We start from the raw sequence: 23,669 nt of genomic DNA, 5'->3' as shown, positions 1-23,669 counted from the left end.
TTTTTGTCAATTTTTTGTCAATTTTTGTCAATTTTTTTGTCACATTTTTTTGTCCTTTTTTTGTCATTTTTTAGTCATTTTTTGGTCATTTTTTGGTCATTTTTTTGTCCTTTTTTTTGTCATTTTTTGTCATTTTTTTGTCACTTTTTTGTCACTTTTTTGGTCCTTTTTTGTCCTTTTTTTTGTCATTTTTTGTCATTTCTTTGTCAAATTTTTTGTCATTTTTTTGTCAATTTTTTGTCATTTTTTGTCATTTTTTTGTCATTTTTTTGTCATTTTTTTGTCATTTTTTTGTCATTTCTTTGTCATTTTTTTGTCACATTTTTGTCATTTTTTTGTCATTTTTTTGTCAATTTTTTGTCATTTTTTGTCATTTTTTTGTCATTTTTTGTCATTTCTTTGTCAATTTTTTGTCAATTTTTTGTCACATTTTTGTCATTTTTTTGTCATTTTTTTGTCATTTTTTTGTCATTTTGTGTCATTTTTTTGTCATTTTTCTGTCATTTTTTTGTCACAATTTTTTCATATTTTTGTCATTTTTTAGTCATTTTTTTGTCACATTTTTGTCATTTCTTTGTCATTTTTTGTCATTTTTTTCATATTTTTGTCATTTTTTAGTCATTTTTTGTCATTTTTTGTCACATTTCTGTCATTTTTTTGTCATTTTTTTGTCAATTTTTTGTCATTTTTTGTCATTTTTTTGTCATTTTTTGTCATTTCTTTGTCAATTTTTTGTCAATTTTTTGTCACATTTTTGTCATTTTTTTGTCATTTTTTTGTCATTTTTTTGTCATTTTGTGTCATTTTTTTGTCATTTTTTTGTCATTTTTTTGTCACAATTTTTTCATATTTTTGTCATTTTTTAGTCATTTTTTTGTCACATTTTTGTCATTTCTTTGTCATTTTTTGTCATTTTTTTCATATTTTTGTCATTTTTTAGTCATTTTTTGTCACAGTTTTTGTCATTTCTTTGTCATTTTTTTGTCATTTTTTGTCATTTTTTGTCACTTTTTTGTCATTTTTTGTCATTTTTTGTCATTTCTTTGTCATTTTTTGTCATTTTTTTGTCATTTTTTTGTCATTTTTTTGTCAGTTTTTTGTCAGTTTTTTATCATATTTTTGTCACATTTCCATCATTGTTTTCATCTCAGTTTTGTTGCTATTTTCACACCTTTTTTCCAGAAGCCTTTGGATTGGGGTAAAGCCAAACCGGAGAAAATGTGCTCGGTTCAGGCGGGAGTTAAGGGGTTAACCTTTCATGAAATATCGAAGGTTTTCATTCCTAGACCAAGGCATTCAACTATTTCACTCTTTTCATCAGCAGAAAGACCCTTTTTCTTTCCCATATTGCTTGAAAATGATGATCTGCATAATAAAGTGGAACACCCTTTTTCAGTAGTTTCTCCCTTAACTGGGCTTAACCTGAAAAATGATCATCCCAGGTCTCTGAGATTAATGTCAGTGATTCATAGAGCCTGAGACACAAAACCATCCATGAGTTTCATAACATTTTTTTTTTTTTTACCTTTTTGACACAAAAACACCATTTGCATAATAATTTGGAACAAGCACATTTTTTACATTGATCATATGTGTTTTAAGGCTGTAAAACCCCTCACTCTTTCTACACTTCTCTCACTAGTTCACACAGTTCTCCCTCATGCCTGGAGTCACATCACAGACGTGGGGATGGAAACCTCGTCTCCGCTGTTTGTTCAAACTAAGACACAATCGAAGCTACAACCAGCGTTTTAGGCGAGCGCCACATGCTAACGGGGTTCATCTCTGTGGAAAAGTGCAGAATAAGTCAACACGGAGTCAGACCCACTCATACTTAAGGATAGTGGAGTTTACAGGCCAGGCTCGGAGTGGGGGAATCAGAAAGTGTCAGATTGGCGGGACGTGGCAGTGGAGGGGTGTTGGAATGAGGCATCACTGCACCCGTTCCCACTGAGAAACATCACTGACGTCTATAGGAATCAATGGCAGTGAGTAAAACACTGGCGAGCCTCAGAAACAGGAGGCTGATTAAAGTTTACCAAAAGAAAACATGTAAAAAAGCCTTTACAGCAGTGGTTCTCAACCTTCTGGAGACGCGACCCCCATTATAACAGTTAAAGGGTCTCGTGAACCCCCGCCCTGGTCACACCGTGAGGCACATTAGTCTACGTCATTCTTTAACCTCCTAACTCCCGCCTGAACCGAGACGATCTTTTTCATCACGTCAGCAGATTTTTTTCCATCATTTTTTTGTTGAGTAAATGGGTCATTTTTGTAACTTTTTTGTCATTTTTTTGCCCATTTTTTGTCACATTTTTGTCATTTTTTGTCATTTTTTTATCACATTTTAGTCATTTTTTGTCATTTCTTTGTCAATTTTTTGTTATTTTTTTGTCCGTTTTTTATCATATTTTTGTCATTTTATTGTAAGATTTTTGTCATTTCTTTGTCATTTTTTTGTCATTTTTTGTCACTTTTTTGTAATTTCTTTGTCATTTTTTGTCACAGTTTTTGTCATTTCTTTGTCATTTTTTTGTCATTTTTTGTCACTTTTTTGTCACTTTTTTGTCATTTTTTGTCATTTTTTGTCATTTTTTTTTCTTTTTTCTGTCGTTTTTTTTTTTCATTTTTTTCATTTTTTGTCACATTTTTGTCACTTTTTTGTCACTTTTTTGTCATTTCTTTGTCATTTTTTTGTCAGTTTTTTGTCAGTTTTTTGTCAGTTTTTTATCATATTTTTGTCACATTTCCATCATTGTTGTTTTCGTCTCAGTTTTGTTGCTACTTTCACACCTTTTTTCCAGAAGCTTTTGGATTGGGGTAAAGCCAAACTGGAGAAAATGTGCTCGGTTCAGGCGGGAGTTAAGGGGTTAATCTTTCAGGAAATATCGAAGGTTTTCATTCCTAGACCAAGGCATTCAACTATTTCACGCTTTTCATCAGCAGAAAGACCCTTTTTCTTTCCCATATTGCTTGAAAATGATGATCTGCATAATAAAGTGGAACATCCTTTTTCAGTAGTTTTTCCCTTAACTGGGCTTAACCTGAAAAGTGATCATCCCAGGTCTCTGAGATTAATGTCAGTGATTCATAAAACCCAAAACACGACACCATCCATGAGTTTCATGACATTTTTATTATTATTTTACCTTTTTGACACAAAAATACCATTTGCATAATAATTTGGAACAAGCACATTTTTTACATTGATCATATGTGTTTTCAGACTGTAAAACCCCTCACTCTTTCTACACTTCTCTCACTAGTTCACACAGTTCTCCCTCATGCCTGGAGTCACATCACAGACGTGGGGATGGAAACCTCGTCTCCGCTGTTTGTTCAAACTGAGAGACAATCGAAGCTACGACCAGCGTTTTAGGCGAGCGCCACATGCTAACGGGGTTCATCTCTGTGGAAAAGTGCAGAATAAGTCAACACGGACTCAGACCCGCTCATACTTAAGGATAGTGGAGTTTACAGGCCAGGCTCGGCGTGGGGGAATCAGAAAGTGTCAGATTGGCGGGACGTGGCAGTGGAGGGGTGTTGGAATGAGGCATCACTGCACCCGTTCCCACTGAGAAACATCACTGACGTCTATAGGAATCAATGGCAGTGAGTAAAACACTGGCGAGCCTCAGAAACAGGAGGCTGATTAAAGTTTACCAAAAAATAACATGTAAAAAAGCCTTTACAGCAGTGGTTCTCAACCTTCTGGAGACGCGACCCCCATTATAACAGTTAAAGGGTCTCGTGAACCCCCGCCCTGGTCACACCGTGAGGCACATTAGTCTACGTCATTCTTTAACCTCCTAACTCCCGCCTGAACCGAGACGATCTTTTTCATCACGTCAGCAGATTGTTTTTCCATCATTTTTTTGTTGGGTAAATGGGTCATTTTTATAACTTTTTTTGTCACATTTTGTCACATTTTTGTAACTTTTTTGTCATTTTTTTGTCACATTTGTGTCATTTTTTGTCATTTTTTGTCCTTTTTTTGTCAGTTTTATTATCACATTTTAGTCATTTTTTTGTCATTTCTTTGTCAATTTTTTGTCAGTTTTTTGTCAGTTTTTATCATATTTTTGTCATTTTATCGTAAATTTTTTGTCATTTTTTTGTCCGTTTTTTGTCAGTTTTATTATCACATTTTTGTCAATTTTTAGTCATTTTTTTGTCACATTTTTGTCAATTTTTTGTCAATTTTTTGTCACATTTTTGTCAATTTTTTGTCACATTTTTTTGTCACAATTTTTTGTCATTTTTTTGTCATTTTTTGGTCATTTTTTGGTCATTTTTTGGTCATTTCTTTGTCCATTTTTTGTTATTTTTTGTTATTTTTTTGTCACATTTCCATCATTGTTTTCGTCTCAGTTTTGTCTCTATTTTCACGGCTTTTTTCCAGAAGCTTTTGGATTGGGGTAAAGCCAAACTGGAGAAAATGTGCTCGTTTCAGGCGGGAGTTAAGGGGTTAACCTTTCATGAAATATCGAAGGTTTTCATTCCTAGACCAAGACATTCAACTATTTCACGCTTTTCATCAGCAGAAAGACCCTTTTTCTTTCCCATATTGCTTGAAAATGATGATCTGCTTAATAAAGTGGAACACTCTTTTTCAGTAGTTTTTCCCTTAACTGGGCTTAACCTGAAAACGAATCCTCCCAGGTCTCTGAGATTAATGTCAGTGATTCATAAAGCCTGAGACACAAAACCATCCATGAGTTTCATAACATTTTTATTATTTTTTTACCTTTTTGACACAAAAAAACCATTTGCATAATAATTTGGAACAAGCACATTTTTTACATTGATTATATGTGTTTTCAGGCTGTAAAACCCCTCACTCTTTCTACACTTCTCTCACTAGTTCACACAGTTCTCCCTCATGCCTGGAGTCACATCACAGACGTGGGGATGGAAACCTCGTCTCCGCTGTTTGTTCAAACTAAGACACAATCGAAGCTACGACCAGCGTTTTAGGCGAGCGCCACATGCTAACGGGGTTCATCTCTGTGGAAAAGTGCAGAATAAGTCAACACGGACTCAGACCCGCTCATACTTAAGGATAGTGGAGTTTACAGGCCAGGCTCGGAGTGGGGGAATCAGAAAGTGTCAGATTGGCGGGACGTGGCAGTGGAGGGGTGTTGGAATGAGGCATCACTGCACCCGTTCCCACTGAGAAACATCACTGACGTCTATAGGAATCAATGGCAGTGAGTAAAACACTGGCGAGCCTCAGAAACAGGAGGCTGATTAAAGTTTACCAAAAGAAAACATGTAAAAAAGCCTTTACAGCAGTGGTTCTCAACCTTCTGGAGACGCGACCCCCATTCTAACAGTTAAAGGGTCTCGTGAACCCCCGCCCTGGTCACACCGTGAGGCACATTAGTCTACGTCATTCTTTAACCTCCTAACTCCCGCCTGAACCGAGACGATCTTTTTCATCACGTCAGCAGATTGTTTTTCCATCATTTTTTTGTTGAGTAAATGGGTCATTTTTATAACTTTTTTTGTCACATTTTGTCACATTTTGGTCCAATTTTTTGTCAATTTTTTGCCAATTTTTTGTCAATTTTTTGTCAATTTTTTTGCCAATTTTTTGTCATTTTTTTGTCATTGACAAAAATGTCACTTTTTTTTGACATTTTTGTGACATTTTTGCCACTTTTTCATCAATTTTTCGTCACTTTTTTGTCACATTTCCATCATTGTTTTCGTCTCAGTTTTGTCACTATGTTCACACCTTTTTTCCAGAAGCTTTTGGATTGGGGTAAAGCCAAACTGGAGTAAATGTGCTCGGTTCAGGTGGGAGTTAAGGGGTTAAGTCAAAGAAGTGTAATGTGATTCAATGGCCAAGTCAATCACCTGACATGAATCCAACTGTGCAGTTTTCATTTACACCAGTATGAGACAAATTCCTAACATGGGGAATATTTCTTCTGCTATAGTTTCTAATAAAAGCCCCGGCCTGTTTTAGAGACCGGCTTTAATTTGCCTCCGCCAGCCGCGAACCCGGCCTCTGTCGGAGACCCGGCCCCTGTCGGAGACCCGGCCCCTGTCGGAGACCCGGCCCCTGTCGGAGACCCGGCCCCTGTCGGAGACCCGGCCCCTGTCGGAGACCCGGCCCCTAATGGAATACAGGCCAGTATTAGAGAATTTACGTTATGTCCACGAGACAAACTGTTGGTCTTGATCTTCCACTTTTCTTTTATGCGTCTCGTACTTTCACTAAGTTTGGCGAAGTTTTTTCAACCAAGGCTGTTCAGGAGACGCTCGAAGCCTCTGCTTCATTTTCTCGCTAAACACGAACGCAGTCGGGTTTGTGCATCTGCCCAAATATCCAGGAGCTCCAGGTCTGTCCACGGCTCATTGTTTGTCGTATACATCCAGTATTAGCGTTAGCAGCGGTGAAGGCCTTGCTACGGTGGCTTGTTAAGCCCAAAAAGGCGCATTGTCCCGCAGTTGTTTCGGATCAAAAGTGGTTTATATTCACACCTGGAGCAAACTGGACCAGAGTCCGTTTGGAAGCTGGACCGAGACCACCTGAAAAAGTGGGTCTCGGTTCTTTGATCCGCAACAGGATTGTTGTTTACACACCTGAATAAAAAATCTGGTGCAAAACGAACCCTATACCCTTCTCAACTATACAAAGGATCAGGGCAGGCGAGACATGGACCTGTTGGAGAGAAGGCCCCCCCTCCTCCCAATGGGCTCATTAAACTCGTCATGTGAAGCATCATACAGCACAGATTACTAACGTTCACTTGTAAAGTCACGACTCAGGGCAGCAGGGTTGGGCCGGTTGACTGGGGGTCACTGCCCTCTCCCAACTGACCCACACTCTGCTTTTTAATGCACCTCACAGAATAGGGCTCTCACTGTCACATAGTCTGCTGTAGATGGTGACAATGAAGCGACTGATTATGAATTAATAGCAACAATAATAATAAAATAATAGTATAATAAATTAATCAATAATGATATAATAGCATAAAATATAAAATAAATTACATTTATTAATCATATAATGTGGTCGTAATTAATATAATCAATAATATTGTGTCCATTAAAAGTACTTAACTAAAAACAAAAAAACAACAAGGAACAAATGTTCAACTTAAGATTGGTGACTCGTTGTTATTGGCAGTGATGGGTATTTGTAATTATTGAGTTTTCTTTCCCTGTCTTGGAATCAGCAGAATGTTGTAACATAAATATTGATGATTGTAAAGTCACTGGAATATGATAAAATGACTATATGTCATATCTTCTTTGTGCATAGTTAATGAATGTATCTATTTCTTAAGTACGAAAGGGGGAGGCTCTAACAAGCTGAAGCTTCTGCCTCCTCCTTTTGAGCATCATATCCACGTTATTTATTTATCTATTTGGCTATTCACCTATGCATGTATCTTTCTTTTGCTTGATTACTGTGCTGAACTCTGTTCCTATGAAGAACTTTGTGGAGCTCAGATGCTCAAATAAAAAAGATGAATTGAATTGAATTGAATTGAACCCTGATCCGTTTAAAGTGGACCAAACAGTGCAGGTCTGAATACACCCTAAGTGTTGGTATTGTAAACCAAGAGTTATTTAAGAAAAAATAATTTACGGTGCCAACCCTAACCATGGGCAGTGAGTGCAGTTTGGACACAGTGATCAGGAAGAGTTCGGTGTCGATTACTTTGTCTCCACAGCTGAGATGATCAGAGGAGCTGAGTTTGTTCCTCCGTCATTGGGTTCAGGACTGAAAAAAGGAAAGAGTTTCTCCCTGAAGCTGCAGCCAGTGAAGGAGTAGAGGAGATCTGCAGAATCTACGTCATAAAAGGAGACCAGACCTGCTCCATAGTCCACAAACACCCCGACCTTCTGAGGAGGCCTCAGTGGAGACAGACGGACAACAGGGCCGACACAAGCTTTGTACTGATCTCTGTTTCTCAAGATAATGGTCCAGAATCCGTTCTTTGGGCTCACAGTGATCTCTCCCTTCCTGTTCACAGACTCTCGAGTGACTCCTAAAGACCACTTCGTTTTCTCTTTGACCTGAACCTCAAAGTAGAACGTGCCTGAGGAGAAACTCTGTTTTCCTAAAACTATAGGACATTTATCAAACCTCTGAGGAGAGTCTGGGAGCTGCTTCTTCACATCACCACAATGAACCTGTTTTAGATCTTCAGACAGAACCAAACGAGGATGAGCAGAGTCTGGGTCCAGAGTGACGTCCACAGCAAACGTCTGAACTCTCCTCAGCTCAGCCTCATTAGAAAGTTGTTTAAAGATGTTGTTAAACTCCTGTGAGAGCCTTGTCTCCAGCTCAGACAGAGCTCGGGCCGCACTGCCCTCACACGTCTGCGGCTCAAAGCTCACGCTGCTCCAGTCCTTCAGGCCAGCAGGGGGCAGTGCAGGGCAGCGCTGTAGAAAGTGGAGGGGGTCTGTAGAGAGTGAGAGCTGCTGGGCCTCAGTGCTGCTCTTCTCCAGCTCACACATCTCCTGCTGCAGCTGTTGGATCAAGGCCTGAGCGCGCTCCTTATATTTAGAAAGACTTTGTTCCATGACCTCGAGGTGATGGTCCAAACATCTCTGCACAGACTCCATGATGTCACTGAAGACCTTCACCATCTGCTGTGTCTCTCTCTGAGCCTCTCTCTCACTGAGCTCCAGGGCAGCTGTGATCTCCTGGACCTTCAGCCTCCTCTGCTCCACCAGACGCTGGTTCTCAGCCACAGTCTGCTCCAAGGCTTCGTCCAGAGGAATCAGTGTGTGGTTCTCGTGCTCCAGAGCAGAACATACCACACAGATGGCCTTCTGATCAGTGCTGCAGTAGAGGTCGAGCGGCCGGTCGTGTGTGGGACACATCCTGTCACTCTTCTTCTTCAGTGTGGCATGTGAAACTACCTCAGAGAGTAAGGTGTTGACGCAGAGCTCAGGTCTGATGGAGAAGCTCTTGTTACACAGTGGACATTTACAGATGACTTTAGAGTCCCAGTGCTGAGAGATGCAGCGTTTGCAGAAGTTGTGTCCACATGGAGTGGAGACGGGCTCAGAGAACACCTCCAGACAGATGGAGCACAGGAACTGCTCCTCAGAGCTTCCAGCAGCAGACATGGCTCACCTGAGGACACACAGGGACAGAGTCAGAGACTTCCTGTCACTCAGAGAATAGAATTGGCAAAACATGGCACTCGAACACCCCCACTCACATTTTCTATAGCACTAGTTACCAAAAATGTTTTCAGTTGGACCGCGCACCAAAACAACTTTACCTGTAACACATTGGACCTGCTGACATGATACTGACTGTCCACATGTTTGCTTCTGTGACGGTTCACAGGGTTCTTTGCGAGGCATATTGTCCCCTGGTTATCCTCAAAAACGTTTGTCGGTTGCTTAAAACTGTGGTCCATGTCCTTTAACAGTTGAGTAAGATGGAGCTTCTGGAACAGTAGCTGCCAGAGCTGCATATTCCACTTCACATGTCGACAGCGCCACTGTTTGTTGTTTCTTTGTTTTCCAGGAAACAATAGCACCATCCTGACTTAGGCTAAAGCAGTAGCCTGTAGTACTCTTTCTGTCATTCGCCCAGTCAGCATCGGAATACCCTGGAGTACCCTGGAGTACCCTGGAGTACCCTGGAGTACCCTGGAGTACCCTGGCTATAACACAGTTCAGAGTCCTTAGTCCCTTGTAAGTACCTGTACACATGCTATAACGCTGTCATGTGTTTCTCTCTGGGATCCCACATGTTCTGTGACAGTCTCCTCACAATCACACTGATGTCAGGCCTAGTGCAGGTCAGGATGTAGACGAGGCTGCCCAACATCTCACTGTACTTTCTTTGATCAGCTTTATCCCCTTTATCACATTTGGTCTCACCGGGTGTGGCTCTGGCTTTACACTCGGCCAAACCAAACCTTTCCAGTGTTTTCTTAATGTACCTGGTTCATTTTGACAGTGCCTCTTTTTGTGTGAAATCAATCCCAATGAAGGGAGTGAGATGTCCGAGGTCATTCATTTCAAACTTGCTCTTTAGTTTCTCTTAAACACTACATCATCGACCCACAATAATAAAATCACTTTTTCTTTGTCCGACAGTTTAGTGTAGATACAGGGGTCCGCTTGGCTCTGCACAAGTTCATTCTCAATCAAACATTCATGGAGCTTCATGTTCCACTTCCTGCCAGACTGTTTAAGTCCGTAGATAGATTTGTTTAACTTGCACACAAGTTGTACACTGTTCTTTAACCTCCGGGTTGTTCCATGTATATTTTGCAGTCAATAGGCCTTAACGTCCATGTGGTTTAGTGTAAGGTGGTGCTGTAATGTCCAGCTGCATCAGTGCTCGTAGTGATGTTAGGTTTGCAGTCGGAGAGAATGTCTCACAGGAGTCACGTCCTTCTACCTGACTGTATCCCTTTTCTACATACCGAGCTCTGTATGTTTCATTCCCTTTGTCATCCTCTTTGAGAGCATATACCCACCTTCCCCCCACTGTCTGTCTACCCTCTGGTAACGGCACAAGTGAGAAGGTGTTGTTCTCTTTAAGTGCAGACATTTCATCTCTCATTGCGTTTTTCCACTTTTCAAATGTTGATGATGCCGTCGCCTCCTTAAAGGGATATTTCAGGATTTTTGACATAGGGCCTCATTTCCTAGTTATCCGGAGTGTTGCTGATACCTGGAGATAGAGGTAGCGCAGTGTTAGCGCCTCCGCTTCACAGCTAGAAGGTCCCGGGTTCGATTCCCACCAAGACGGGGCCTTTCTGTGTGGAGTTTGGATGTTCGCCTCGTGTCTGCGTAGGTTTCCTCCGGGTACTCCGGTTTCCCCTACCACTAAAACATGTACAATAGGTGAATCCTCCAGCCAGGTGATTCTGACCATCAGCCTGGCTCCACATCATGGAGATGGGTCCCCGGGCGCAGCACTGCCGTCGACCACTGCTCCTTACAGGTCGCCCCAGCGGCATCGAAGGATGGGTTAAATGCAGAGGACAAATTTCCCTACGGGGACAATAAAGTAAACAAACAAACAAATAAACAAACAAACAATAATTCATGCAGTTCTTATGTTTGAAGAGTTTCGTGGTGCTAGGCTAATGCAAGGCTAGTGCATGTCTATGGTATCAGCTAGCCTGCATTAAAAACAGTCTGACCCGCTCCACAGAGCACCTGAGGCAAATCACTTATAACACCAGACTAACCATATAAATGTCTGTGCCCATAGAGTCATTTTAACCATTTTGCATTTAAAATACCTTATATTTGAGCAGCATCAGCTTCGTGGCTGTTTAAGCTACGCGGCGGCGGAGTGATCTGCTAGAAAATAGTCCCTCAAAATGCGATCATTCATGTGATGCAGGTCAGTTATATTCCAAACATGATTCTATGGACACAGACATTTATATGGTCAGTCTGGTGTTATAAGTGATTTGCCTCAGGTGCACTGTGGAGCGGGTCACACTGTTTTTAATGCAGGCTAGCTGATACCATAGACATGCACTAGCCTAGCATCACGAAACTCTCCAAACATAAGAACTGCAAAAAATATCTCCAGAAATCAGCAACACTCTGGATAACTAGGAAATGAGGCCCTATGTCAAACATCCTGAAATATCCCTTTAAAGGTCTGTGGTCTGCTCTTGGTTTTGAAATGTTTTGGCAGTAGCCACACTGCCCCGGTGCTTGTGCTGAACTGAACAGCATGGGAAGTAGTGCCCATAAAATAACAGTGGCTAAACATGGCACTCTAACAAAGAAACACTCATGTGATCTCACAAATTAAAGAAACACAAAACAACAGATACAAACCTTCCATACTTTACTTAACCTCTAAACCCCCGCCTGAACCCAGCAGATTTTCTCCAGTTTGGCTTTACCCAAATCTAGAATTCTCTTGAAAAAAAAATAACAGAAATAAGACAAAAAACAAGGATCAAAAAAGAGCGTCGAAAAAAGCAATAAAGAAGGGACAAAAAAGTGTGACAAAAACAACAAGAAAAGATATGGAGAAAAAAAAGTCAAAGAAGTGACGACAATGTGGCAACGAAAGAGATTTGTTTTAATTGCTTTTGTCGGTCTTAGCTTTCAAATGAGGCGTCCCTCTGGTGTATCATCTGTAAACTCCAGCTTTAAGATTTGGGTAAAACAGAGGCTGTAACAGAAACACTTTGTCTCACCTGATGTGGAGTTTGGGAGTTTTCTCAGAACAATCTGTCGGCTCCAAGTCTCCGCAGACGACGTGACTTGATCTGGATGGAGTCAGAGAAACACAGGAACATAAACGTTTATGTCCCTGATCCGCCTGATCCGCCTGATCTGACCCAAGTCCACGTTTTACAGCCGTGATAAAGACGCTCACAGTTATACATTACTGAGGAGGAAACAAGACATTTAGAAAAGAACTAAACCAGGACAAAACCTGTTGGTAAATAATGAGTGAAGTGCAGAGGTGTCAGGGTCAGAAAGAAGGCGCTGTGGTGCCACAAATATCATGAAGAATGGTCTGGATTGTTGTTGGCACTCATGGAGGATGGGCGGGCCACTTACAAGCCACTTACAAGCCACTTACAAGCCACTTACAAGCCACTTACAAGCCACTTAAAAGACAATTTAAAGGCATTTTTGGCCATAGCGGCTGCCTGTGCACACCATTAGGTCCAGGTCGGGAATGAGCATGTGCGCCAGATTGGGTCCGGTCCAATCCGACAAAGGCTGAAAATTATGAGACTTTGAAATTTGCTAAAAATGGCCTCTCAGTTGCGGCCTTGTCATGAACACGCCCAATAATATGTAAAAAAGTAATTGATGATTTTGAAAGGCACATGGGTTTGGGACATGTTGGCCAAAATTTGAGGCTTTCCATTGATAACTCGGGGATCAGGGGCTAGAAGTTCAAGAGGTACGATTTTGAAGGTTTGAGGTTCGTGCCAAGAGGCTGACTTCCTGTAGCATTTAGGGCGGGGTCATAATATCATTTTTTTTACATGTCCTGACGTGGTCTATGTCCCTGGCCAATGTCACTTTTGTGCGATGATTTTTTGCGACCGGTCGTCCATTGAGTCAATGCAAACCGCCTGTTTGAGGGGGCGCCACAAAGCCAACTTTTATTATTTTCTCTCGCGAACTCCACCCAAAATTAGAGCTTGCAGAGCACTACGTTTTGACCCCTGTTACTTGCATATCGGTTCACTGCGTGTCCGTTGCTCGGGCCAAATAATGTCATAAACTTCATAGTTCAGAGTTTATTGATCTTTTATCTCCCGAACACAATCATTTACATTTACAGATTGTTCCATTAATAGTTTGTTTAAAGAACATAATAGTTCAAGATTTCTTATTCAACACAGACAATCCTCCTGTACCCGATCAGCATTTCAACTTCCTTCATTTAAAACAACTTTTAGAAAAGTAGAGCAAACGTGAATTACATATGATTTCTGTCTGATTACTGCAGTGAAACAATAATACACATAAACTCTTTCAGCAGAGACAATCAGGACTTCAAACTAAATGGGAGTCTGCACTAAACAAATGTCCCAGAAACCATCAGCAGTGAGTGCAGTTTGGACAAAGTGATCAGAAAGAGTTCAGTGAAGCTTCGTGGACTTTAAAACCACAGCTCCACCTCGTGACATCATCAGGTGGAGACAGACGGAATATGCAGATTAATCCAGAGAAAAGGACAGATTAATTAAACAGAACGTCGTGTGAAAATTGGCTTCAAGACCTTCACAAACTGTTGTTGTCGATTACTTTGTCTCCACAGCGGAGATGATCAGAGGAGCCGAGTTTGTTCCTTCTTCATTGACTTCAGGACTGAAAAATGGAAAGAGTTTCTCCTTGAAGCTGCAGCCAGTGAAGGAGTAGAGGAGATCTGCAGAATCTACATCATAAAAGGAGACTAGACCTGCTCCATAGTCCACAAACACCCCGACCTTCTGAGGAGGCCTCTGTGGAGTCAGACGGACAGTAGGGTCAGCACAAGCGCAGTACCTATCGCTGTTTCTCAACGCGATGGTCCAGAATCCGTCCTTTGGGCTCAGAAAGATCTCTCCCTTCCTGTTCACAGACTCTCGGGCGACTCCTAAAGTCCACTTAGTTTTCTCTTTGACCTGAACCTCAAAGTAGAACCTGCCTGAGGAGAAACTCTGTTTTCCTAAAACTATAGTATGATGCTTAAACCTCTGAGGAGAGTCTGGGAGCTTCTTCTTCACATCCGTGTGATAAACCTTTTTGAGATGTTTAGACAGAACCAGCTCAGGATGAGCAGAGTCTGGGTCCAGAGTGACGTCCACAGCAAACGTCTGAACTCTCCTCAGTTGATCCTTTGGAGGAACTTCTCTAAAGACTTTGTTGAACTCCTGTGAGAGACTCGTCTCCAGCTCAGACAGAGCTCGGGCCACACTGCCCTCACACGTCTGCGGCTCAAAGCTCACGCTGCTCCAGTCCTTCAGGCCAGCAGGGGGCAGTGCAGGGCAGCGCTGTAGAAAGTGGAGGGGGTCTGTAGAGAGTGAGAGCTGCTGGGCCTCAGTGCTGCTCTTCTCCAGCTCACACATCTCCTGCTGCAGCTGTTGGATCAAGGCCTGAGCGCGCTCCTTATGTTTAGAAAGACTTTGTTCCAGGACTTTGGTGTGATGGTCCAAACATCTCTGCACAGACTCCATGATGTCACTGAAGACCTTCACCATCTGCTGTATCTCTCTCTGAGCCTCTCTCTCACTGAGCTCCAGGGCAGCTGTGATCTCCTGGACCTTCAGCCTCCTCTGCTCCACCAGACGCTGGTTCTCAGCCACAGTCTGCTCGAACGCCTCCTTCAGAGGAATCAACGTGTGTTTCTTGTGCTTCAGGACAGAGCAAACCACACAGATGGCCTTCTGATCAGTGCTGCAGTAGAGCTCGAGCGGCCGGTCGTGTTTGGGACACATCCTGTCCTCCAGGTCGTCCACAGGCTCCATCAGCTGGTGTCTCTTCAGTCTGGGCGCGCTCAGATGAGGCTGGAGGTGGCTCTCACAGAACGAGGACAGACAGACCAGGCAGGACTTCACTGCCTTCAGTTTGGGCTCAGAGCAGACGTCACACTGGACTTCACTGAATGTGGGCATGTGGTTCGTAGAGTTATTTAAACTGGAGAGGAACCTCTTCTCCAGTTTCTTCAGTCTAGCCTGAGAGACCACCTCAGAGAGTAAGGTGTTCTTCTTGAGCTGTGGTCTGATGGTAAAGACCTCTTTACACAGGGGGCAGAAGCAGCGGCTGCTGGTGTTCCAGTGTTGAGAGATGCAGCGTTTGCAGAAGTTGTGTCCACATGGAGTGGAGACGGGCTCAGAGAACACCTCCAGACAGATGGAGCACAGGAACTGCTCCTCAGAGCTTCCAGCAGCAGACATGGCTCACCTGAGGACACACAGGGACAGAGTCAGAGATGAGTTTCAGGTTCAGAGGGAAACTCTCCTCCTGCTGCCTCAGAGTTACCTGATCCTTCTGTCCACCCTCGTCAAAGCCTCTCCCTGCCCTTTCCCCACTCTTTCAGATTCTGTCAGCAAAAGCAAATAATGAACCATACAGATGTTTTCACCTGTTGTCAACCCATCGACCACATTCAGGAGGGTCAGTGCTTTGTTAAAAGTCATTCATGAATGTACAGACTTTACTTAGATACAAATTAGCATCTAAACGTGTCCGCCGAGCTAAATGCTAAATCACGTTCATGTTTTTGCTTTTCATGGGTCGGATTCACAAACACACGTCCAACATTAAACATCACCTGATGGTCCATGATCAAGAAACCAGAGGTGGAGTAAGTCACTAAATGGAAGTCTTGAGTCAAGTCCAAGTCGTGAAGGTCATGGGGTCAAGTCAAGTCAAGTCTTGCTTTAGCCGACAAGTCACCTCAAGTCACAAACGCCAGCATGTCTACTTTTCAGAATGTGTTTAATCTTGAAAATAACAAGTGCTTTCTCAAGATATAGTAATTTTGAACATTTAGGCTAAAATCAAACTTTTTAAAATCTCATGGATTTGGATTTAAAGTATAATTAATATTTAATCGCCACAACATTCAAAATATATGTCTATGTACAACATATGTACACAATTACTGGGACAGCATTTTAAGGAAGGGGGCGACTTAAAAAAAAATGAAACAGAGTCTTTTAAACATGAGCTGCTTTCCCTGCAGTCTGAAACATAAATATAAAATAATATTTTTGTTTTTGTTAGTCTCTGGCCGTTTTTCTGTCAGTGGTTCCCCTGTGCTGCCCCAGCCCCTGTATACTCGGATTCACCCCTGCTCTGAGGCCTTCAGTCCTGCTGTCACTGGGCTCTGTGTGTGGATGTGTAAAATAACCTCTAAATGCTGTAAACTTTGTGTTAACGCCTTAAAACATCGAAAAGCCCCAAGATTCCTGTTGGTTAATCAGCTCTTACATGGTGGTTCTGGCGGCTCCGTCTGCGCTGTAGGTCCAGAACATTGTTTCAAACGTTTTCCTGTCTGTAAATCTCCTCCTCTTCACTGTCTTTAGAAAACTTTCAATGCACGTATTTCGACATCGTATTTCCTCTTGTCTTTTCGCGCTGTATTGATTGGAAGCGCTGTGTCGGGAAACCGAACACGCATGAGTCTAATTACCATAATGTAAACAAAGATGCGCCGCTTTTACGAAATGAATCCTGATCTTTCGACAGTTTCATTCAAATAAATAAATAACTATAAAGCAGGGGCGGACTGGGACTGAAAAACAGCCCTGGACTCTGACCAGCCTGGCCCAAATTAGCGTAATTGTGACACTTCCACAAATAAATATTTTAACCTCTTACCCCCCGCCTTAACCAAATGCATTCTGTCCTCTTTTGGCTGTGTAGCACCTCATTTGAAAGCTAAGACCCACAAAACTGACCTTTTTCCTCGTGTTGTTGCCGTGTTGTGTCACCTTTTGTATGTTTTTTTTGTCCGTGTTTTTCTCATGTTTTTGTTGACTTTTCATCCTCTTTTTCTCGCTATTTTGATGCTTTTCTTTTTAGCTTTTAGATTTGGGTAAAGCTGGGTTGAGGCGGGACCGGTGGCCCTGGAGCCAGTGGCCCTTCTGTGCGCCAGGTCACGTGTCAATCTATGCTCATTAAAACAACTGTTTTATGAATAACAGAGGCCAGGAAACTGTTTATGTGGAACACAACTTTTTTAAAGTGAGTTCAAACTAATAAAGTTTTGCGAGAAAATAAAAAAGAAACTATGCTGCAGTGCATCATGGGTAATTTCAGCTCTCCGAGGCAGCGGAGGATCCACTGCTGTATCCTTCGTGAATGAGCCAAACGGAGGAGTCGAGCTGCGAGGGGGCGAGTGGTCCAGGTGAAATGGAACCACTTGGCGGCGCCGTGACGACGCGAATGACGTCCGAAGTGGTCGAGACGCCGAGGATCCTGGACATTGGGAAACAGCCATTGTGTGCTGAACCCTTTGTTTGTTTTTAAATGTGACTGTGGAAGTCCTCGACAGCCATTGGTGGACTGTCTCTGAGCCTGGTTCCTGACTGGATAATGGTCCTACTGCTTCCCTGGCCTGTGATTGGTGCACCGCTCCAGAGTCAGGCCAACCCTGGGCTCCCACCTGAACGGCCACACCCTTAAAGGACCTGCCAACATGCCATTCGGGGCTGCTGGGATCTGACGTGAACAGCAGTGTTTTTGAACGTGTTGTAAAGACACTCGTCGTCCTTAAGACTTAGAGACTGGTTTTGCTTTTGCCTTTGGTTATTAGTTTGAGCTTTGTTTTGGAACCCTTTTTGAAAACTTTGTTCAATTTACCTTTGCATTCCTTTTTAAATATACCATTAGTTTTACCATTTCACATCTTGGTTTTGTTACTTCCCCTTCACCTTGGCTGAGCCGGGTCGTAACAGCCCATTAGTTCAAAAGTTCAAATATACGGAGCCCTGGAAGTGACATCAGACAAAAACTCATTTGAGGGGAAGAAATATTAAAAAATCCCCTAGTTCCGGCTCCGCTCGCAAGAGAATGAGAGCCTGAGTTGCGAGCTCCCCACACATCTGTGCTAACTTTAGCCGCAAAGGGCGTGAATTCACCTGAGCCCACGCTGCTTCTAAAAGAAAAGATAACAATGACCAATACTCAGACATCAAACACGAGCTAAAGAGGGTAAACGATCGAGTGGAAGAGGCAGAATGTCGAAATGAGGAGTATCAGGGCTAATCTGGAGGCTAACGGAACGCCAGGTTAGCCCAGAGGCAGGGGCGGACTGGCCATATGTCCATTCTGGAAGAGCACAGGGGGGGGGGGCACCGGCTCTAGGGTCAGTCCGGCCTCTCCATGTTCTCCTCTCATCCCCCGCCTTAACCGAGCTTTACCTAAATCTAAAAGCTTCAAAGAAAAGCATCAAAATAGCGACGAGGATGAAAACGGAACAAAAACGTGCCGGAAAAGCAGCAAAAAACGTGACAAAAAAGCAACGATAAAAAGCTGTGAAAAACCAACAAGAAATCCACAAAAACACAACAAAAATGTGACAAAAATGTGACAAAAAGTGACAAAAACTCAACAAAAATGTGACAAAAATGTGACAAAAACTCAACAAAAATGTGACAAAAATGTGACAAAAACTCAACAAAAATGTGACAAAAAGTGACAGGGTTAGGCTTCTATTGACGGAAGTGAGCGGGGGAAGTCTTTAGGAGTTACTGCGCGGACGTTTTACTCCTCGTATCATTACGCCTCACAATATAGTCCCCCTTTTTATTTGCTTATAAAATCCACATGCTACATTTCTGGGTAAATATACTTCGCATGAAAACACTTCATGTAACTTTATTTAAATAGGGAACACGTGGAAGAGCTTGGTAGCTTCTATCGTGAGCTTTTTCGGAGCTATGTGACATTTGGGAGAGGCTGCGTATGTGTGAGCGCACGGACAAAGACCAGACGGGGATATATTAACTCGACTAAGGTTAGGTAAGAGCATATCTCAGTATGTAAAAACGGTGGCCTATTCATTTAAAAAAGGTACTTTTGTCAAATTATGGAGCAAATGGGTTAGATATATTCAGCCCTTACGACCAGATTTTGTTGAGGTTAGAATGTAGAATTTTTTTTTAAATTTTATTATCATTTTTTTTATTTTATTTTATCCCCCTTCTGCATAGGCGTTTTTTTAATGTGTATATATATATATACACATATATACACACACATATATATACTCTTTATTTTCTTTTGTGAATAAAAGAAAAGAAAAGTGGATTATGTCTGGACATGTCTTACTGTTAACATATTGTTTTGCTCCACCTTTTGAAAAAAAAGAAAATAAAAAAAGATCCCCTGAGATAATTATCACGTTCCCCCGTGATCATTTGTTGGGGGGGGGGCTATTTTTTAGATTTTATCTCGTTCCCTCTCATTAACTTGTGGTGCAATTTATTATTATTTTTTTACGTTTTTATATTTCTTCCCAAACATTTTTTTTTTTTTCATCCCTCAAATTTTTTTTGTCTGATGTTATTTCCAGGGCTCCGTACAAAGATGATCTCAGCCTTTAAACCTTTGCCCCCCACCTGAACCGAGTGCATTTTCTCCAGGTCGGCTTTACCCAAATCTAAAAACTTCTTGACTGGAGGTTACAGTCTATAGGTCAGAGCAACACTTCACTTTAAAGCTACAAAACACATTTAAACAGTCACTTTTTAAGCACTTTTTTGTCCATTTTTTTAATCACATTTTGGTAATTTTTCTGTTATATTTTCATCACTTTTTTCATGTTTTCATCCTCGTTTTTGTCGCTAGCCTTTTCGTGAAGCTTTTAGATTTGGGTAAAGCCAAACTGGAGAACATGTGCTTGGTTCAGGTGGGGGTTAAGAGGTTAAACACTTCAGTTCTGCTGTAATGCTTCTCCACCACCAGCACAGACATGAGTTTCTAACATTATCTGGACACAAGTGAATGATTGACCTGGACTGAGCCGGCTCTGAACTCACGTGATCTCACAGTTTACTCACTTTGATTTTCATAAAAACATCAACTTATCAAAAACACGTTATCCCAAAGAACCTCTGATCCTCCATCGCCCACAGCAGCACATGAAGCATCAACACATTAAAGAAACACAACATAAACACAAAGACACAAAGACACAAAGACACAAAGACACAAAAACACCGACTACAGCCCAGAGTTAAAGCTAAAAACATGTAGAACAGAAACACTTTGTCTCACCTGATGTTTGGGAGTTTTCTCAGAACAATCTGTCGGCTCCGAGTCTCCGCAGACGACGTGACTTGATCTGGATGAAGCTGAACATTAAAAGCTTTATCGAGTCAGAGAAACACAGGAACATAAACGTTTATGTCCCTGATCCGCCTGATCCGCCTGATCCGACCCAAGTCCACGTTTTACAGTCGTCATAAAGACACAGTTAAATATTACTGAGGAGGAAATAAGACGTTTAGAAAAGAACTGAACCAGGACATTAGTGTGTATTGGTGACTCCGACCTGGAGGCAGGGAAGTTACAATTGTGGTTTTCTGGCCAGAGACACCAGATGAAAGACCCCCCACTCATCCCATTAACACCTGTATTACCCTCAGAGGGAGAAAGGATTTATTAACCTCTGACCTCCCGCCAAAAACAGATGCATTCTCTCTTCTTTGCCGTCACTTTTTATTTCCCTTTTGTGTTTTTGTCACTTTTTTAATGGCACTTTTGTTACTTTTTTTTGTTACTTTTTTGACGCATTTTTGTCACATTTTTTGCTGATTTTTGTCACATTTTTTGCTGATTTTTGTCTTTTTTTTGCTGGATTTTTATCTTTTTTTTTGCTGGATTTTTGTCTTTTTTGCTGGATTTTTTTCACTTTTTTGCTGGATTTTTTTCACTTTTTTGCTGGATTTTTGTCTTTTTGGTCAGTTTACATCCTCATTTTCTTCTCGCTTTTTGTTGCCATTTTGAAGAAGCTTTTAGATCTGGAGAGTTTGGAGAACAGGAGAAGACATGTTCAGGTGGGAGTTAAGAGGTAAATGCAGCCGAGTGGGGCTGATGCTGAAGAGTTTGTTGGAATAAGATGATGTTTCCACAAGGCCACACATGTTTTACTTGAGTTCTTGATTCAAAAGTTGATTCCGGAGCAGATTTACAGACAGAGAAGTGCTTTTAGCGCAACAGGACATACGCAACTACATAAACAAGTTACTTAGTGCAGCTTTCAAATAAAAATGACAAATCCAAACTTCTTCAGTCATTTATTTAAATAAAAAAGCATTTTAATATTTCACACAGACACAGGTTTATAGAGAGACCCTTATGTTATATTATATTATATAATATATATTATGAGAGACCAACAGGCCCGGTTAGAACCATGAGGCGCCACAACCCGGCAACGGACAAGTGGAAGAGGATGGATGGATGAAGTGTCCGGTCCAGGTCCAGTCCTGGTTTTATCTGGTCTCAGAGGGTTTGAGTCCGGTCCAGGTCCAGTCCTGGCTTTATCTGGTCTCAGAGGGTTTGAGTCCGGTCCAGGTCCAGTCCTGGTTTCAGCTGGTCTCAGAGGGTTTGAGTCCGGTCCAGGTCCAGTCCTGGTCTTAGCTGGTCTCAGAGGGTTTGAGTCCGGTCCAGGTCCAGTCCTGGTCTTAGCTGGTCTCAGAGGGTTTGGGGCTGATCTTGGATAAATCTCCGAAAGACACGTCTGCAGACCCGCGTTTGGCTGGTTTGGCCTGAGGACAGAAGTTCATCTGTGACGTCTGTGATCTGTGAACATGATCCTGTTTGTACCTGAGAGCCGTGCGGTTTCCAGCCGATCATGTACAGGATGTCAAAGGTGGCCGGGACTGACCCATCCGGGTTTCCGTACATCTCTGAAACAGAACACAGAGTCTGAACAAAGAGTCTAAACCAGGTCTAAACCAGGTCTGAACCAGGTCAGGAGCCGGTGGTACCTTTGTAGACAGCGGCAGCAGCGAGGATTGTGTCTCGATTCAGCAGAGATCGTCTGTTCCAGGCGCAGTTACTCTCCCCCATCGCTGAAACACAAGCAGGTCTAAACCAGGCCTAAACCAGGTCTAAACCAGGCCTAAACCAGGTCTAAACCAGGCCTAAACCAGGCCTAAACCAGGTCTAAACCAGGTCTAAACCAGGTCTGAACCAGGTCTAAACCAGGCCTAAACCAGGCCTAAACCAGGTCTAAACCAGGTCTAAACCAGGTCTAAACCAGGTCTGAACCAGGTCTGAACCAGGTCTAAACCAGGCCTAAACCAGGTCTAAACCAGGTCTGAACCAGGTCTAAACCAGGTCTGAACCAGGTCCACAGACAGTGTGTGTTTGTACCTTGTAAGTCGGTCATGAGCTCCATGATCCCAGGATAAAACACCTGCAGCTCATCTGTGTCCTGCAACAAACAGTCATCAGACTCTGCCCACACTGGTCATATTTTAGATAGAAACTCCCCACACTGGTCAGGTTAAAGCCTCTGCAGCCCACCCTGGTCATGTATCCGTAAACCCCTGAGTCCCGGGCCGTACCACGGTGAGCAGGCTGAAGCCGGCCCGGCCCAGCAGGTTGCCCAGGTCGGTGACGGCGGTGAGGGGGGACACGTGGGGGGAGAACCCGCCCTCTCGCTCCGTCTGAGCCAACTGAAGCGAACAGCGCAGCTCGAACAGGGAGTCTCCACCAGGGAGCGCCGCGATGAAGGCGCCGTCCGGCTTCAGCACTCGCCACACCTGAGGAAGAGGGGAAGTCAGACTCCTCCCACACTGTCAGACTCCTCCCACACTGTCAGACTCCTCCCACACTGTCAGACTCCTCCCACACTCCGTACGTCAGACTCCTCCCACACTGTCAGACTCCTCCCACATTCCGTACGTCAGACTCCTCCCACATTCCGTACGTCAGACTCCTCCCACACTGTCAGACTCCTCCCACACTGTCAGACTCCTCCCACACTGTCAGACTCCTCCCACACTCCGTACGTCAGACTCCTCCCACACTCCGTACGTCAGACTCCTCCCACACTCCGTACGTCAGACTCCTCCCACATTCCGTACGTCAGACTCCTCCCACACTCCGTACGTCAGACTCCTCCCACATTCCGTACGTCAGACTCCTCCCACACTCCGTACGTCAGACTCCTCCCACACTCCGTAAGTCAGACTCCTCCCACATTCCGTACGTCAGACTCCTCCCACATTCCGTACGTCAGACTCCTCCCACATTCCGTACGTCAGACTCCTCCCACACTGTCAGACTCCTCCCACACTGTCAGACTCCTCCCACACTGTCAGACTCCTCCCACACTCCGTACGTCAGACTCCTCCCACATTCCGTACGTCAGACTCCTCCCACACTCCGTACGTCAGACTCCTCCCACATTCCTTACGTCAGACTCCTCCCACATTCCGTACGTCAGACTCCTCCCACATTCCGTACGTCAGACTCCTCCCACATTCCGTACGTCAGACTCCTCCCACATTCCGTACGTCAGACTCCTCCCACACTCCGTACGTCAGACTCCTCCCACATTCCGTAAGTCAGACTCCTCCCACACTCCGTACCTCAGACTCCTCCCACACTCCGTACGTCAGACTCCTCCCACATTCCGTACGTCAGACTCCTCCCACATTCCGTACGTCAGGCTAATCCCACATTCCGTACGTCAGGCTAATCCCACATTCCGTACGTCAGAC

At 43.0% G+C, this 23,669-nt stretch overlaps 2 protein-coding genes across 2 annotated transcripts in view; both read right to left on the bottom strand.

Annotated features, from left to right (window-relative positions):
* Nucleotides 1-7,648: 7,648 nt before the first annotated feature.
* On the bottom strand, nt 7,649-15,377 carry LOC306960394 (uncharacterized protein; the record flags this gene model as incomplete). The annotated part of the gene is made up of 3 exons (XM_079552827.1): nt 7,649-9,085; nt 12,171-12,242; nt 13,747-15,377. The coding sequence occupies 3 exons, from the start codon at nt 15,375-15,377 to the stop codon at nt 7,678-7,680; spliced, it is 3,111 nt and encodes a 1,036-aa protein (XP_079408953.1). The 3' UTR covers nt 7,649-7,677.
* A 6,208-nt stretch (nt 15,378-21,585) lies between these two features.
* ndufaf5 (NADH:ubiquinone oxidoreductase complex assembly factor 5) overlaps nt 21,586-23,669 on the bottom strand; it is a 29,762-nt gene continuing 27,678 nt past the window's right edge. The window contains exons 8-12 of the mRNA XM_079554107.1: nt 22,509-22,706; nt 22,315-22,375; nt 21,927-22,010; nt 21,763-21,845; nt 21,586-21,704 (exon numbers count right to left, since the gene is read on the bottom strand). Of these exons, the coding sequence (XP_079410233.1) occupies nt 21,621-21,704; nt 21,763-21,845; nt 21,927-22,010; nt 22,315-22,375; nt 22,509-22,706 (510 nt within the window). The 3' untranslated portion in view covers nt 21,586-21,620. The remainder of the gene's footprint in view (nt 21,705-21,762; nt 21,846-21,926; nt 22,011-22,314; nt 22,376-22,508; nt 22,707-23,669) is intronic.

The sequence above is a fragment of the Gobius niger genome (assembly GCF_951799975.1).
Source record: "Gobius niger genome assembly, chromosome: 3".
NCBI classification, from domain to species: domain Eukaryota; kingdom Metazoa; phylum Chordata; class Actinopteri; order Gobiiformes; family Gobiidae; genus Gobius; species Gobius niger.
The sequence above is the reverse complement of the archived record's forward strand: the minus strand, read 5'-3'. Positions and strand labels throughout refer to the sequence as shown.